We start from the raw sequence: 18,022 nt of genomic DNA, 5'->3' as shown, positions 1-18,022 counted from the left end.
TCATCAATATGGGGCTTCTTTTATTTGGCCAAATCCCACAAAGGCTGTAAATTTGAATGCCTCAATTCGATGTATGGAATGCATGGAAAAAAAACAACCCACACACTTGTGATCATTACCATCTGATACAGGATCAAATCTGGGACGACAGCCAGCTAAGCCATCTTCACCATATGAAATATTTTATCTAAACTGGAGGGCACGCATCGCTTAGCACAGACAAAACGAGTGTTCGTAAAATCGGGGACGTTGTCCATCAAATCCACGCTCATACACACTCACCGTTCCAAAGGCAGCCATAGAGCTCCACCCGAAGACAAACGCTCATAACCCGGTCGGCGAGGGGGTAGAATCGCACCATGCGAGCCACAATGGGAGGTCCGAGGTCTTTCAGCACAACATCATAGGTGTTCTCATTACCAGACACCACCTAGGGGAGAGCAGTTCAAATATTCAATCACACAGCATGTTGTTCGCCTCTGCTAATAACTGTAAGGTTGAATAAATCCACACCTTAAGGCGCCCAGATTTTATTCAGAGTGCATTTTCTGAATTTGTTAATCCAAGAGGAGCTGAAATGAACCGACTGAACTTTTTCTTTAATACATAAAGGTGCAAAGAATGATTGATTTGAGAGGTTAGAGCCGCAGGCTGTTTTTAGATGAAACACATTAACGCAAAAAAAATTTACTTCGGTTTGCAGTTTCTCAATATTTGTTGTGTGTCAATATAAGGTCCAGAATAGTAAATGCAAGTGAGAGCCAAACAGTGTAACCTTCCTTAAACATTTTGTTGTCGGAGTTTGTAATTCCCAAGCTGCCATGTAAGAGTGGTACAAAACACAGAGTACCATGTATCACCAAATCAAATATTCAACAGATGCAATAATAGAGGCTTTAAAAGAATATAAACTCTGCACATGCATTCGTTGCATTGTTCAGCCGGAAGCTTGGCTTAGTTCCAAACTGCTCAACTTCACAATGAATAATAAGTAAATCAAATGCAAATGAATTATACAGATAGCTGTGATTAACACTTCATTTATACTCAACAGCCCCAGGATATTAAGTCGTATCCTATCAATAATGGAGTCGCCCTCAGCAGTATGTTTCTTGTGTTGACACCCCACTTGCTCATTTAATGACATTCAAACTGTTATTTCGCTCCATTTGTTTACCAGGCGTGACAGAAACAGAGGGATCCAGTTCATTTGTAATCAAGGCGAGGACGTGAGAAAAATCCCACTTACATCTTGGCCCCAGCGGTCCTTCCAGGTGATCCATTTCTCTCCATCTCGGGAATAGCGGAGCCGGTAACTGCGTGCAAATTCCTGACCGTGCCCATCAGCGTGGCGACCTTGAGTGCCGACCAGAGCCAGGAAGTGGAGTCTGCGCAGGTCAATCTACAGATGACAGATGATCATAACGTATGTCACTCAGAAAGCTGGAAATGCCAACAAGATTTAAAAGTACTGGGATGCTTCCAAACTCACCTACATTTACTCATATTGTTCAATTTCAATATATTTTAGGACTTATTTTCATATGCTTACGATAGTCTAAAAAGTGTGTGCTCAGAATGCAAAGAGCTGATTTGGGAGGATATCGATGACCTTGATGTAGAGAAAAGATGATTAGCGCGGTCTAGACTGACAAATATGTGTTCTTGTAGGATTACAGTTAAGAGCTTCTTCACCACTGCAATTTCAATGATTTTTAAAGATAGAAAGGAGAACTCATGAAGAGCATAAAGAGATCTTATCTGTCTTTCAGTATCTACTAAAAGCTGGGAGTGACACACGCATGCATTAGGAGAAGAAAAAGGAAAACAGCGACCCTGCTTCTGCCCAGATGTAACAAACATAACGACTGGCAAAATAAAATCCTATCTTTGTTGCACTTTTTGCACAACTGTAACAAACATCCATCCACCCGATTTCTTAACCTTTGGAGTCTATCCTAACTGTGATGGGTGAGATGCTGTGTATGGCCCGGACGAATCACCAGTCCATCACAGGGACTAACACAGAGAGAAAGGCAACCTTCGCATTCACATTCATTCATGTTTGTAGCTGTGGGAGGAAACCAGAGTTCCTGGAAGAAGAAAAAAACCGCACATGCACAAGGAGAAAACGCAGACTCCACTTTTTTTTTCCTAAATGTTTAAACAGTATATTTGCACTTTATTATTATGCCCAACGAAACCTTATAGCTTCTGTAAAACCACCTCAAAGTAAAAATCTGTCTGAATTATTGAACAGACTTTTATAACGGTTACAAATGCACTCACACCTTGTTAATCATTAAATATCAATCAATACCTTTCACCAAACCAGCAGCCGTAGTGAGCAATAAGTGCACCTGCATATCAGAGCAGAAAAAGATGAGCATCCCACCTGAAGGTACTCTGATCCGCTGGGGAACACGGATCCTAATGGACACCACGCTCCGTCCCCCTCTCCAGTACTCAACCTGAGAAAGAGACGGAGATAGAGAGAGATGATAATGTCAGATAACAGTAAAGGAAAACAAACTGCAAGTTGTTTAAAGCGAAAACACAAATCGTAAGCTCACGAAATCCCAGTCCCACACGCAAACACTCGCACGCAGATAGAAACATGACTACCGGCAGACTGCATCAAATCCCCGAGTGCCGGCAGTGTGCAGAGGTACAAGTGAGAATTCAGCACAAACAGTCCAGTCCTCCACCAGCACAAATTGGATTTTACAGCAGCCAAACATTCACATATAAATATGACAACACTCTCTGAAAAAGAGAGAAAGATGCATAAAAACTGGAAATGGCTAAAGACAGAGAGACTGAGAAAACCTGCAGAGCCCTGTTATTACTGTATATTGATTTTTAGTTGATGTTGAATCTGTTTTTAATTTCACTTTAGGGTCCAGAGTGAATTTCCTGCTTTCAGTGTTTAAAAATGTTGGTTTCAGTTTTTATATATAGTTTTTATATGCATATATATTTATGTATTTTGCATTAGAGTTTGTTTATTTGTCTAGAATGTGGTTTCAGTTTTCAAAAGTCTAGTTTTTATCTTGAAATGTTTTTGCGCACTCCGTTTAGTTTAGTTAACCAACCTCATGGAAAAAGCAGAGAACACAAGCGGCTCATGAAGAGAGGAAACGAGATGAAAGGAGCAGAGTGAAAATTACCGGCTCCTCCACATTCTTCAAACCTCACAACAAGATCTGTGTGGTGTCGAGCGTCAGGACCAATCTTTGCTCGCAGGCCTGCCACGACCACACACGCACCAAAGGTTTTCACTCAGCCCAAACCCTAACCCTGAGAAGAAAAGTTCATAGCAGCACCGCGGAGCAGCCGCACGACGACCACAAATTTGGCTGTGTGCGACTCCGACTCGTACCGAGGAGCTTTGGAACAGACGCCAGGCCACAACCGCGCTCTGACCACCGTGGGGCTTCTCTCAAAATGAAAGCTGCTGCTCAGACCACCAAAACAAATCACTGGATCAACTCGGTCGCACTGACAGCCATGCTTGGACTTTAATCACTCCCGTTCTCCCCTCAGCGGGTGAGATCATGCTGCTGGGAACCACAAGATGATATCAACACATTAGGGCTCCACCAAGTGTCCTCTAATGGAGAGAGAATGAGGAGGGAGAGCTAGCGTGCACCAGCCAGCATGGATAACATTACAGAACAGCGCTCTGCCAAGTAACTCATTTTTCTCCCGTCTCACTGTGTGTCTGTCTTTTGATTCCTCCCTAAATACCAGCCAACTCTTCATTCGTCTCCCATTGTTCACAGCTCACTCATTCCCTCCATCATTTCCTCTCTCACTCCAACCAATAAGCTGGTATTCCACTGGCCAAGAGTAATCACCTACCAGCTCTGCATCTCTCCCTCCACACACCACCCTCCCTCAAAAACCCTGCTTTCAGATTAATTTCCCCCCTACCTTTCAGCACGCCATTGCAGCGATCCACCTCACACTTATTTTATTTATTTATTTTTTTTAATCTTCATGTCCGCTGCTCTCTCTGTTTTCTCTCTTTTTGGATCTCCCTAATGTGCCTTAAAAAGAGGCTGCACTAATAATCATTTCCACATGGTTAGACGCTCTGCCAAGAGACCCAACCCAGCAAGCTGATGGAGGCAAGTGAACCCAAACACACACATGCACGATCCCACAGATTACACGTGGCGGTAACATGTTGCAGACCTTACAGCCAGACAGATAAGGTGGTGATCTAATTACCAAGTAGGTTTTAAGAAGACACACACAAACTATCATCTTCCACCTTAATCTAATAAACCTGCTAAAAATTACTTTAGCACGGTGCCAACAGACTGAAAATAAGACAGCACATCAGCCTGGCATGAGCACTGGAATATCTCATTCCTGTGGAAGAGAGATCGCTTCAATTTTGCTCGGCAAGTTTAAATACAACAGCAGCTCTTTTACAGAGTATGACAAGTGGCCAGCATGACATCTTGACTCCTGAAAGAGATGATAACGCAGCCTGATAATTGGGCCCAATTACCATTTTGTTGTACTTAAAGACTCTGTATACGATTAGCTGAACAAATCAGAAATGTGGGCGGCAATTCAGACGGGCGCTACCAGGCTATTAAATCCGCCCTATCAAGTAGAAACCAGCTGAGATCCCAGTCGGTGCTGCTATTCAAAGAGGTGATTATGTTTTCTTTATAAGAAGCTTTCTCCCGTGGCTGGCTTGGAAAGAAAAAGCAACCCAATTTTAGAAGCACCACACCTGTGGTTTTGCGTGCGTCAATCCATTACACCTCACATCAACCCTAATCATTCTGCTCTCAAACCATCCATTAGCATTTTTCCCTACTTCTCCAGGCGTCTAATTGTTCTTTTTGATCTCAATACGGTGTGAAAATCAAATCGCACGCTCTGAGAAGTTATTCAAGTTACGTAATCCGTCACAGCGAACATCAAGTCTGTATTCATTTTGTCACTGTTACACTTTCACTGCATGGTGATGTCTGCTGTCTGAGCTGTATTATCTCACCACATCAAAGCGGTGACAGCCAGGAATAATAGGAAAAGAACTTCTGAATTTAATTACTGTACAGCACACATCCAAAATAAGTCGAGTCGCTGCTGCCGTCCTAAAAAACCTTGTAAATCTGCCATTTTTTTACTTTCTAATAGTAACAGAGTATAGCACTTGGACAAAAAGCAAGCAATTTATCATCCCCTGAAACCTTCACTTAGTTGCTCTGATGCAGATGTGAACCCAACGGTGTGTGTGTTGGTGCACGGTGACATCACTGCTGTTGAAAACTGTTTTTCAGCCGTCGTAACCAGAAACCGCTCTTAACCCTGCATTATAACTTTCCACGTAACCCGGCATGCACCTTTTTAGAGAAACGTAACTCATCTTGGGTCGATGCAGCCCTCACTGAGTCTGACTGACATTGGAGGTTACAACGTGGGGTTAGAGGGGTTTCCGGTTACATCATCAAGTCATGAAGTGGATTTCTTGCTGAAGCAGAATTCAAGCGTAACTCTTCAAAAACTCTTCTTTAAAAACGGGATGGCAACCTGCTTGCAACTTGGAAAAGTCTGTAGATGTCTGGTGACTGCAGGTGGTTGTGGCGACCAGCTTTCAATCACAAGGCAGTTGCACAGGTTGCATGGTGGGAGGCAACCTGTCTCCAAACAATTGCAGTCAGAACATCAGAAAGACTGGCAAAGGTTTGAAAGTAACTTACATCTAATTCATAAATGCAAACATATTCAACACACTGTAATCAATCCAAGTCAGAAACTCATCTGCAATATGTCTCTTACTGTTACTCAGTGCAACTGGTTGCCAACTGGTTGTATACTGGTTACTGATGCCCATTTTGCATTTTCTTTGAGGTTCTGGCTCGACTCTGAATCTAAACAGGTATTGTGAATTTCTGTCTCTGTAGATTGCAACAGATTTCATCACCTTCAGCTGCACATTGAGTTCATCTTATTGCTGTTTTATTGCTCTCTCAGCTGACTGCGGCCATCTTCAGAGTAACCATTTAAAAGGCAAAAAGATCACTTTTGTTGTGACTGTAGCATAAGCGGAAGAAGAACTACAGATTTTAGACAAAAGTTTGTGTTTGTGGAAATGTGCTTAGGTATTTGAGAGTAACCTTTGAACTCCAGGTACAACAGACACACAGACACACACTTCCCACCTTCCATGTTTGGCCTCTGTGGAGTCTGACCAGGCGCTGGAGGCAGTGATGTCAGAATCTGGGATGGTGCCATCCTCCATCCCCAGGGCGTAACGACACTGAGCTGTAAGGGAAGGGTTGAGGGAGATAGAGACAGAGAAGGAGAGGAAGACAGAGGCCGGATAAAGATATGAGAAAAATTCTCCTCCGTGTGGAGCACATGTCCAGGGGAAATTTAATATTTCCATTAGAGCATGAGTGGTCATCATTGGTCACGGAGCATAATGTTGTTATGTCATTTCTGGGAAAAGTTCCGGACTTTATGCTTCATAACTCACACAGACAGTGAGTGGAAGGGGAAAAATGTAACGCTCCTACCTTTGCTTTTATTTGCTTTAATGTCCGTTGGTACTGTTCATGCAATGCGTAATGTCACTGTCACTTATTCCGGTAATACCTCTCTCACTAGTCACAAGTGACTTCATTAGACGGACTGCCAGTAATACCCGTATGCACCTCCAAGTTTATGCTCACAGCTTATGAGGCCACCCGCTGTGAAATACTGTGACCTGTCATCTCTGAGAATACACCTTTCCCATTTCTTCAGTCCCTTTTGTCTTTCCATGCAGCTCTCCAGCTCGCACAAAGCCACCTCCTTAGGGCTCCAGTGATCCCGTTTCTGTTGGGCATTTGCAGAGAGAGAACTAAAGCGAGAAAGAAACTAAGGGCGATGGAATGAACACAGACAGGTCTCAGATATCTGCACCGGCTCTGCTCCAGCGGCAGCATTATCAACCGATCCAGATAGCGCGGTCCCAGGCAGGGATTACCCAACGATGGCGCTATCTGAGGACGAGGTGAGGGGGTGAGAGGCTGCGGGAGTGTTGGGCAGTGATAAAGTGGAAAGGGTTACTGACAGCGATATGCAGGGTTGGCTGAGGGTGACATAAAGAGGCGGGGGTTGGGTGGGCGTCTAACTCAGTTTCTGTCATTGACTCAGTGAACAGGAATGTCGGGCCGCATGACAAACCCTAAAACCTCCCAACGGACGCCACACACACACACACACACACACACACACACACACACACACAATTCATCCACACCCTGAGGACAGGTGCCCATTTCATTACATCATCATCATTATACCACATCGCCAGTCAACAGCCCGCCATCTGCAGTCTTTTCACCTCTCGCTCTCTCGTCTCTGCCCCGCTGTGTCCTCTGGCTTCACTTTCTCTGTCTGTCATCTTACATTAAACTTTAGCGCATGCACCAAACCTTGCTGCTCACACTGCCAAGCTTGATTTAATCATTTGAACAAGACAAAATGCGAGCGTCTCTATTGCACTACACAGCCTGTTAATTTATCTAGATTCACGGATATGATTAAGTAATAAATCAAACAGTCATTTAACAGGCGATTACTCCTCCCAAAACAATTTTTTTAATTAGAGCTGTAAATAATAACCTTTTTCCAATACCAATCACTCCTCTTCAGTTTTTACTATATAATTTTTTCTGTCAGTTAAATAATAAAAAGAGAAGCACAACCAGAACGAGCTTAATCTTATGTGTCAGAGACCATCAGAGAAGTCTTTCTTGAAAACTGTTTGGAAAAGAATCTTTACTTTCAGAGAACAATGTTTGCCCTGATCGTGGTCTATCGCCGTCTACCAGCAGCTAAACTTCAACCGAGAGCTCAAGAAAACGTAAGATCAAGAAGAAAAGGATATATTTATAAAAATATGTACATAAAAGATGGAAGAAACATTGGCAACAGGGGACGGAGACTCCTCTGTTCATTGTAAAGCGCTTTGAGGGGTCCCGAAAAAGCGCTATATAAATGCAATCCATTATTATTATTATTATTATTATTATTATTATGAAAAAAGACTGTTAGTGAATACTTTCAGATGATCTTAATAGCTTGTTTTAAGTCTTTTGTTCTTAAATAAAACAATGTGTTTGTTTCGTGAGTTACACACCCACGAGGAGTAAATTGACCATATAAAGCATATGTCCATCCTTGAGATGTATGGTTTCACAAAAGTAAGATGGCTCCAGCCAAAGCTTCTAAACGACACATCACAAATCAGCGAGTAATGCCCTGGTGATTCAGGCCATCCTTTATATACAGTCTATGGGAAAAACAAGCCATTGTCTAATGGGATTTGAAAGCTAAAAAGCAGTCAGTGCAGGAGATGCAGACACAAATGACTAAAATCAAATATTCAGTTTATCAAAAACACCATCAGGCCTTTCAAGGACTCACACTGGCTGTGTTACTGTTAGCCATTACCTGTTCAATTCTATTTTGGGTCTCTGGTACTCCACTGGTAAGATGTGCACTTTATTTCAAAGCCTGCACCAAAAAACTTAATGAAGCAATTGCCACAAACTTTACTCTCTTTACCCTTCTCTGTTTTAGTTGAAGTTGTTTGTTACAATTTCTTAATTTTTCAGGATGTTGGAGATATTCTCAGTTTTTCAGGTGTCTGGTAATCATGCAATTAAAGCATTGGACAAACAAAATCTGGGAACTCATTGGCTAGTCATCTCACCTGATTTTTACTTTCAGTGAAGCCAGCAGATATCTGGGCCAAGATTTCCTTTCCCTTGCACCGGTGATTTCTTATGAACACAGATACTTAACAAAAAAAACTAAAAACTATGTGGACTGTTTACCTGCATCCAATCAGGTCCACCACAGATTTAAATCTTCTGGCACCAAAAGACTGTCCAGGACAGAACAGCACAGCTAGAGTATGTTTTGCTATCCAGAGCAATGCTAATCAAGATACGCCCATGCAAATATCATGTTTAATAATTCCGACTACTTGTTTCAGTTGTACTTTGGGTACACTTTAGGCAACTTCATGCAAAAACTCATCAATCTACTCAAATGTTTGCTGGGTTTTTTTGTTTTATATCAGCTTAAATATTGCTTAAATGTCACATGCTGGCAGCCGGGAGATCATTTCAAGAATAATTAATGAATTAAACAAATACTAAATGTATAATTAAGACAGTAATGACAGTTACAGATTTTCTCCTATTCACAGACCAGCTGCTCCGGTCCAAAGTTTGGCCGCCCTGCAGACACTCTCCTCTGGTTACACCTGGCTGGCACACATTCACTAACTCCTCATGCATTCCCTTCTCCGACATTTTGATTGACACTTTCACGATCTGCTTGTCCATTAGCGGTCTTGACAAGCTGCCGGTTGCGGTGGGGGGTGGGGGGGGGGGGTTGCCTAGCTATCTTATTCTCCTGTTTCAAACAACTGGCTGGCAGACAGGGAGAGGACACAGGATAGCCTGTTGATAGTGGATGGAGAATGAGGCTGACTGATCTGAGAATGTGAGGAGAATTTCAGAGCAGCGGGGAAGGCGTTTGCTGTGCCCAAGGAGAGGAAGAGGGTAACAGGTTTGAAAATGCAATCATGTCTGAGTTTGGGGGACAAAGTAGGACACAAACAAAAACAAATTCAAACTGAGGACACGATGTTTTCTGCTCTACACATGTATAGATGACATCCCACCTGGATCAAAGTGCCACTCATGCTCCTCTGCAGACGACGCCAGCACTGCCAGGATGGTGACCACAGCGACAGGGAACACTCGCAGGGTTGTCAAAGCCATGAGAGCAGCAACACACCTGGTTACCTGTCGGGAGTCAGACTGACGACCAAAGGCATACCTGTCGCAGAGAAAAAGGCATTTAGAACCACATCTCCTATAAAAACTTTTTTTAAAAAGCCCATTAAAAACACCAGGCAGCACCATCAGACCACAAATCATTTCACTTCATATACATATATATACATTCACATGCACACATACAGCCCTACCCCCAGACTGTAAAGCTCACAGACCCGCCATCGCCACCGATAACTCAACCCTCGGTCAAATCCTCTTATTCCAAAGCACGTCGCGTGTCTCACAATCATTTGTTTCTCAACAATTTCAATGCCAAATGCAGAAATGAGCCAAAAGCCCCAGAGGAGCAAGCACAAAGCCGTATAACAAAGGCCACTTTCACAGGCTAATTTGTTTTTCTCTCTGGCACCAGAATGCCACAATACAATAATACTAAGCTGCCTGTATGAAGGCTACAAACGAAACAGCCTGGTATCCAAGGATGGTATAATTAGCCGTCAACCATCTACTCCAAGAGAATTTCATTCCTTCTGTATTTGAAATGCCATTCATATCTCCAAATTACTGGTTTCAAACCTACTTTACGAGATGGAGCACATTTGGAGCAGCCAGTTACAGACGCTTGTTTGTAATAAATAACAAACAGATGAAACTTTAAGGCTGAAGAAATGAGAGCCAACAAGAAAGGGAACAGGACAGATGTCAGTGTTTGGAGTTAATGAGGACACAAACGCAGCCTGTGATAGGTTAGTACTGAGTAAATTACTTGCTTATTACAGACGTTGTTTTATTCTACCGAGAGAGAGAAAGGCTCTAAAGATCATTAAACATTAAAACAGCTGCACTCAGTGGCCAGTTTATTAGGTACACCTCAAAATTTAAAAAGCAAAAAAACTCCAAAGCTGTAATGAATCGTTCCCTTGTGAAAGTTAGCATGTTTATTTTTTGTCTAAACTGTTTTACAGAGGTGTGGATTTTACTTTATGGTCATTCTGGAGTCTTTAGTCCGTGGTGCTGAACTGCACTGTCATGTATGGAGCTTCCAAAACGGCAATAAAGTTCAATAAATACCTCCCTAGTTTCAGCAAAAGCAGTACATTATACCCGTCATCAAGGCAGGATTTACTGCAGGTCTCCTGTGTTAACAGTTGGGCTATATTTATACAGTTTTAGCTAGTGACTAATAAACTGGTACCAGAGCATATCGTGCAAGTGTAGATTTTGGACGGAAATACAAGACACAGGAGACGGCAAAACAAACAGAATATGAGCTTTTTTTTGTAAATGGCTGATTGTAGAGTCCCAGAATTCCAGACGTTAAACAAAACAGGAAACCACAAAAGGAGCACAGGAAGCACGAGGAGTGAGAGGTAAGCAGACAGATGAAAGACAGTAACACTGTATATGCACAGAGGGCCAATATACAGGTGGGAACACATCTCAGTGAAACAAATACTAACAAGAGCAGGGCTGCGGACCACCAAGGAGGAAAAGAACAACCTGTTAAAAGGCAGTTTTTCCTTCCCACTTTTGCTGGCTCAAAGTGTGATTGTTGGAGTCTTTTTAATGTAACATTGTAGGCTCTGCCTTACAAAATAATGTGCCTTAAGGCAACAGTTATATATGTATATACTAGGGGTGCAACAATACACAAAATTCACGGTTCGGTTCGATACTTTGGTGTCACGGTTCGATATTTTTTCGATACAAAAAAAATTGTTCATGCCTTTTTAATTTGTCATTTATTAAAATTATAAATATATATTTTAACTCAAAAGTACAGTTTTTAAATTTAATGTTGCTGAAACAAAAAGTAATTTAAAAAATAAATATATCTCAGGGCTCTCAAAATTTCAAAATCCCTGGTAGCCCTTCGGGCAGGGACTCTTCAGTTTTTGGTAGCCCAAAATAAATATAAGTAGCCCGAATAAAAAAGAGAGCAATTTTTTGATTAATGTTTTGTTTCCTTTACAATATTATACATTAAAGTATAATATTGTAAAGGAAACAAAACATTAATCAAAAAAATTGTTGAAAAACAAATTACAACATTGTATAAAAATTACAATCATCAACTCAAATACTTGGTTCTAATTGAACAGAAATTTCTATGAACTTGTAAGAACTGTGTAGGACATGAATCCGTCTGTGTCAGATCCTGAATTTGAAATTTCCGCTGAAGTCACGGGTAAGAGACAAGTGGAACCAAGATCTAGGCCATTTGCTTTTTGAAGTTTGCAAAGACTGCTAAATTTTGCCAGTGGTAGTTCACTCTTTGCAACATAGTACGCTGTTCTAAACAGATTTTTCAGGTTTATTTTTAGTATGTTATTTGCAATTGGTGTTTGTTCTGGGAAAGATATTGCAGACTGAGCAATAATGCATTTCTTGCATTTCTCATGGGTTCTAATGGGGGCCTTTCTTAAAATGACTGGTCCCAGTAACAAAGGCGCTTGTCGACCCAGAAATCGAGAGAAAACCACCAACACACCCGGCAGAACATTATGTTATTTACACGGGTGCACATAAGTGGTCCGCAAGTGCGCATTCGCTGTCAAAATAAAAGACACGCACCAGATAAGAAGTTGCAACGCGCGTTTGCGTCCATATAAAAAGCACTGTTTTTGTCCGCTAAAGTGGGATTTTCACGGCACATTCCGCACCACATCTCTGTGCGTTCATCATTTGTTTGAAGCCAGCTCACCTCCTGCAACCACTTTTCCGAGAATACGCGCTTCTTTTGTGGTTCGGACTCCTTCTGACATTTCTTTGGAGGTGGAGGAACACCAAAGTAATTGCTTAAAGGAGCTTCTTCGACATCTTTAAGAGTTTTAAACAAATGTCTGTCCTCCTCCAGAAAATCTTATGTATGCAAACACGCGTTGCAACTTCATATCTTGTGCGAGTTTTTTTTTTTGACAGCGAATGCGCACCTGCGGACCACTTATGTGCAGCCCTGGTTATTTAGCTCGTCATATTGCAGCCACAGAAATTCTTTTGTCCATGAAACCATAAAGCTGCACTTTCTTTTTGCCTTATAGTCTGATTTGTCATAACTTTTCCGTTTTGTGGTAAGCTTTTCTTTGGCTGTCACTTCTTCACCCTGACCTGTCTTATTTGGCTCAGCAGAACTAAAATATATATCCTGCTGTTTTTACACACACACACACACACACACACACACACACACACACACACACACACACACACACACACACACACAGGTCAGCGATTCTCTGCGCGATCAACCTCTCATATGTTTAAGCTTGCTGCGGGAGATTTCACTTGTCATGTTTGCATAGTAAGCTAACGACTGATAAGACGATGTCAGAGGAATTGGTGCGCAAATTATCATCACTCACCAATCAGTGCTGTCGCTCTCTATACACAGTTCGTGCGATTGCAAAGTGAAAGCAAAAAAACAAGCGCAAATTCAAACGCGATTTCAATATGTCACATATTGACAGTGGCTCACCGATGCCAATGACATAATTACCCAGCTACATTTCCGAAAGAATGCAAAAGCATTGACATATATTTTTCCTTCCTACAATAGCCCGACGGGCAGGGCAGAGATAGAGTTTGGTAGCCCGACTGGGGTTGCAAAATCGGGCTAGCGATTTTGCAAGCCCTGTATCTGATTGAGGAATCACTCATCTTTGGAAAAGAGAGTTTATTACAGAGAAATGTCTCTTTCCAAAATAAAAGCTATACTATATGCTTCTTCTGGGCTATATTCTCAGCAGCATATTGTAGCGGGTCAGGGCTGTTCGGGGTTCTGTTTGTACAGTTATGTTTTGTTTATGTTGCCATAGTGACGGGTGACGCCCTCTCGCTGCGACGGTGTGTCCTTCCGGGGTCAGAGGGCGCCCTGTGTGTTGTTGTTGTTGTTGCTGCTGCTGTGGGGTTGCCGCGCTGAGCAGTTAGCTAGCGGCAGTGTTCTTCTGTAGATGTCAATAAACGGCTGTGCTCCCTGGCTAGCTCACGGGAAGCAAGACCAAACGACACCTCCGTCTCCTCCTTGTCTGAGCTCGCCACATTGGTGTCAGAAGTGGGATGATGGTGGCACCCCATGTTCTGACCCGAGTGACTTTTCCCCCGCCGGTCGTGAGCGGCCGGTGCGCCAAAAGAAGGCACCTGGACATTTGCAAAGTGAAAGCAAAAAACAAGCGCAAATTCAAACGCGATTTCAATATGTCACATATTGACAGTGGCTCACCGATGCCAATGACATAATTACCCAGCTACATTTCCGAAAGAATGCAAAAGCATTGACATATATTTTTCCTTCCTATGATAGCCCGACGGGCAGGGCAGAGATAGATTTTGGCAGCCCGACTGGAAAAATCGCTAGCCCGGGACGTCGGGCTAGCGATTTTGCAAGCCCCGTGTTACAGGCATGGCCCTTTAAGGATGAACCCTGATGGGAAATGTATTCGGGATGTGTGTAGCGGGACTGCCTGGTGTGTGTGTGTGTGAAGAGAGAGAGCGGAGAAGGGGAAAAAGTAACGGTTAGCTACAGAAGAGACGAAAATAAAATAAATAAAAGGAATATAATAACTCCCTCGACAGCCAGAGTTGTGTCGGCGATGCTCGCTGTGAGTAAACTGTTTCAGCCCACTGTACGCGGTGTTCGTGCCTTAGAGAAGAAATAAAGTTCGGTGAAGCAGTTTCCTACGCCTCCTTCGATCTTTTTGCTAGCGGAGTTGACCTGTATAGTAAGCTGTTGCCTGCTACGAGTCAGTTATGGAACCTTCAAGTAACTGCCAGAGGTTTCCTTACTATGGTTCGGGGCCGCGGATCTGGCGCGGTAAAACCTGTATCTGATTGAGGAATCACTCATCTTTGGAAAAGAGAGTTTATTACAGAGAAATGTCTCTTTCCAAAATAAAATAAAAGCTATACTATACGCTTCTTCTGGGCTATATTCTCAGCAGCATATTGTAGCGGGTCAGGGCGGTTCGGGGGTCTGTTTGTACAGTTATGTTTTGTTTATGTTGCCATAGTGACGGGTGACGCCATCTCGCTGCGACGGTGTGTCCTTCCGGGGTCAGAGGGCGCTCTGTGTGTTGTTGTTGCTGTGCGGTTGCCGCGCTGAGCAGTTAGCTAGCGGCAGTGTTCTTCTGCAGATGTCAATAAACGGCTGTGCTCCCTGGCTAGCTCACGGGAAGCAAGACCAAACGACACCTCCGTCTCCTCCTTGTCTGAGCTCGCCACATTGGTGTCAGAAGTGGGATGATGGTGGCACCCCATGTTCTGACCCGAGTGACTTTTCCCCCGCCGGTCGTGAGCGGCCTGTGCGCCAAAAGAAGGCAACTGGACATTTGCAGGACTTTGTGTGGGGCAATGGGGTCGTCGGGGACGACTGACCCCTTAGGTGGGGGCTATGTAGCGGGTCAGGGCGGTTCGGGGGTCTGTTTGTACAGTTATGTTTTGTTTATGTTGCCATAGTGACGGGTGACGCCATCTCGCTGCGACGGTGTGTCCTTCCGGGGTCAGAGGGCGCTCTGTGTGTTGTTGTTGCTGTGCGGTTGCCGCGCTGAGCAGTTAGCTAGCGGCAGTGTTCTTCTGCAGATGTCAATAAACGGCTGTGCTCCCTGGCTAGCTCACGGGAAGCAAGACCAAACGACACCTCCGTCTCCTCCTTGTCTGAGCTCGCCACATTGGTGTCAGAAGTGGGATGATGGTGGCACCCCATGTTCTGACCCGAGTGACTTTTCCCCCGCCGGTCGTGAGCGGCCGGTGCGCCAAAAGAAGGCAACTGGACATTTGCAGGACTTTGTGTGGGGCAATGGGGTCGTCGGGGACGACTGACCCCTTAGGTGGGGGCTATGTAGCGGGTCAGGGCGGTTCGGGGGTCTGTTTGTACAGTTATGTTTTGTTTATGTTGCCATAGTGACGGGTGACGCCTTCTCGCTGCGACGGTGTGTCCTTCCGGGGTCAGAGGGCGCCCTGTGTGTTGTTGTTGCTGTGCGGTTGCCCCGCTGAGCAGTTAGCTAGCGGCAGTGTTCTTCTGCAGATGTCAATAAACGGCTGTGCTCCCTGGCTAGCTCACGGGAAGCAAGACCAAACGATACCTCCGTCTCCTCCTTGTCTGAGCTCGCCACAATATTAAACATATCAGGTCCCCATAAGGAGAATCATGTGCTAACGGCTGTCTAAATGACTCGGGTAAAGTTTGTAGCATGCATGCTTGTTGTTTTTGTCTGCTTCCACTTGTCTTTGCACTAGGATGATGTCGGTGTAAATGTGCAGTCATATTTGTAACACGGCAAATCTCCGTTAACGAGCTACCCCTGCGTGGGGCTAGACGGCCAACACGTTAACGAGCTAACACACTAGTTCCCACCCATGTAATTGAGCATTGCGTGGCACATCCAACATACTGTTTTACTTTAGTCCATGACGCGCTTACCTTCAGGGTCATATGTCACATGAAAACCAAAATAATTCCAAACGCCAGATCTGAATGAGGGTGGGGGAGGTTCAATTTGCCATGTTGCAAGGAGAGCTTAACTTCTGTCTCGCTAGCTTGCCCTGCGCTCTTCCTTCTGACGATGCTGTCTGTGTTGAACGCTCAGTGGATCTGCGCTCGACAGTGCAGCCTAGGCGGAGTAGTCGAACGCAGATTCACTGAGCGCTCAACACAGACAGCATTGTCAGAAGGAAAGTTGATAAAAATAAATTACAAATTTTGTATTGTTCGATACATATGCGTACCGAACAGAAAACACTGTATCGAATGGTTCAATATCGATACGAGTATCGTTGCACCCCTAGTATATACATACATATACGGTCATTCTGGAGTCTTGTTCATCTTGTTCACCACCAAACAAAAGTGTTTGACTTCATGAGCATTATGACTACATGCTCATTAGTAAACATGGTAAAAATAAAGCATGATCATGTCTGATCTGATGTCTAATGGTGATACAAAGGCTTAAACCTTCCTAACGTGGGAGTCGACCAATAGGGCCACTCCCTCACCCTTAATGACCAATAAGATAACGACACTGAGCAGGATATAAATGCTACGCACCACCCGTGGTAAAGTGATCTGAAGGTGCCAAATGGATCAACACAGAGAATCTGATGTTAAAGGCTTCACTAAGTGGTTTGAACTGAATATTGTTCAGTAAATGAAAAGTGAGAATTTGGTGAAATTGTGGGTGGTGTGCATGAAGGTTATGCTGTGAAAATGGAAAAGTGCACATAAAATAACAAATCCGATATTGACCTTCTGCAACGTTTCTGTGAAGCCCCATCAGGTGATCAGTGTGTGCGTGTTTGATTAAATCCCGACCAACACTGTAGGAGTAGGAGCGATCCTCGTGAAATTTGGATCCATGTTGAAGACCAGAAAAAACGAACCCTCAAAGCAACACAAAGAATGACCAACAATAAACACCAAGACGTAGACAGAGGAACACTAAAGGCAGGAAAAACTAGAAGCCCAAAGAAACCAATCAAGCATGTGACTCTTACAGAAATTTAAAAAAAAAAAAAAAAAAAAAAAAACTTCCGATGGGGAAGCAAGAAGGAAGAAAGAAGCCTTAATGATAAGTGGAAGTCTGAAGTGGGAGTGACAGCTGGGTGAAACAGAGGGGCCAGGCTGTCTTCCCTGCAGACCCTTTACATTTCAGCTTCATCTCTGAGTAGACTGGGACAGGCCAACAGCTGACACACAGCTGTAGTGACAGAGGATCAGAGGGAGGGGAGGGAGAGAGGCAGGCAGAGGGAATGTATGGAAACAGAGGGAATAGTAGAGTCTGCTCAAGCACAACGGGGTGGAGGGGCAAGAGCAGCGATGACACGGTTACATGAATGTGAGTAGTTGGGAGGTGGTGCAGAAATGGTGACTTATGGCCTCGTAGTGCGCGTACGCATGGGTGTGTGGGGACCGAGCCGGTGCAGCTGTCCTGAATGGCAGTCACAACGCAACCGATACACGGTGCACGTGTTCACGTAGAGGAGAGAAAGAGAGAGAGAGAGGAAAAAAAAAAAAAAAAAAGTGCCATCTTTTCTCCCTCTTCATCTGAATGCACATACGACTGATGACACAATGCAGAAATATGGGGCTTACTGGACTAGGCTCAGCGTGCAAAAAACACTCAAGAGTTCAAACTGATGAGTGGGGCCACAAATCCAAGGCAATCACTATAACAACCACGGTGATATCAACAAACATC

The 18,022-nt window shown here is 43.8% G+C and overlaps 1 protein-coding gene across 5 annotated transcripts in view; it reads right to left on the bottom strand.

Annotated features, from left to right (window-relative positions):
• ddr1 (discoidin domain receptor tyrosine kinase 1) overlaps positions 1 to 18,022 on the bottom strand; it is a 54,917-nt gene that overhangs the window by 22,437 nt on the left and 14,458 nt on the right. For all 5 annotated transcript variants that reach the window (XM_026184957.2, XM_080308402.1, XM_026184955.2 and 2 more), the window contains exons 2-6: positions 9,713 to 9,870; positions 6,189 to 6,291; positions 2,396 to 2,471; positions 1,250 to 1,402; positions 283 to 430 (exon numbers count right to left, since the gene is read on the bottom strand). In XM_026184957.2, coding sequence (XP_026040742.1) covers positions 283 to 430; positions 1,250 to 1,402; positions 2,396 to 2,471; positions 6,189 to 6,291; positions 9,713 to 9,812 — 580 coding nt within the window. In that variant the 5' untranslated portion in view covers positions 9,813 to 9,870. The remainder of the gene's footprint in view (positions 1 to 282; positions 431 to 1,249; positions 1,403 to 2,395; positions 2,472 to 6,188; positions 6,292 to 9,712; positions 9,871 to 18,022) is intronic.

Source organism: Astatotilapia calliptera, chromosome 11, assembly GCF_964374335.1.
Source record: "Astatotilapia calliptera chromosome 11, fAstCal68.1, whole genome shotgun sequence".
Taxonomy (NCBI): domain Eukaryota; kingdom Metazoa; phylum Chordata; class Actinopteri; order Cichliformes; family Cichlidae; genus Astatotilapia; species Astatotilapia calliptera.
The sequence above is the reverse complement of the archived record's forward strand: the minus strand, read 5'-3'. Positions and strand labels throughout refer to the sequence as shown.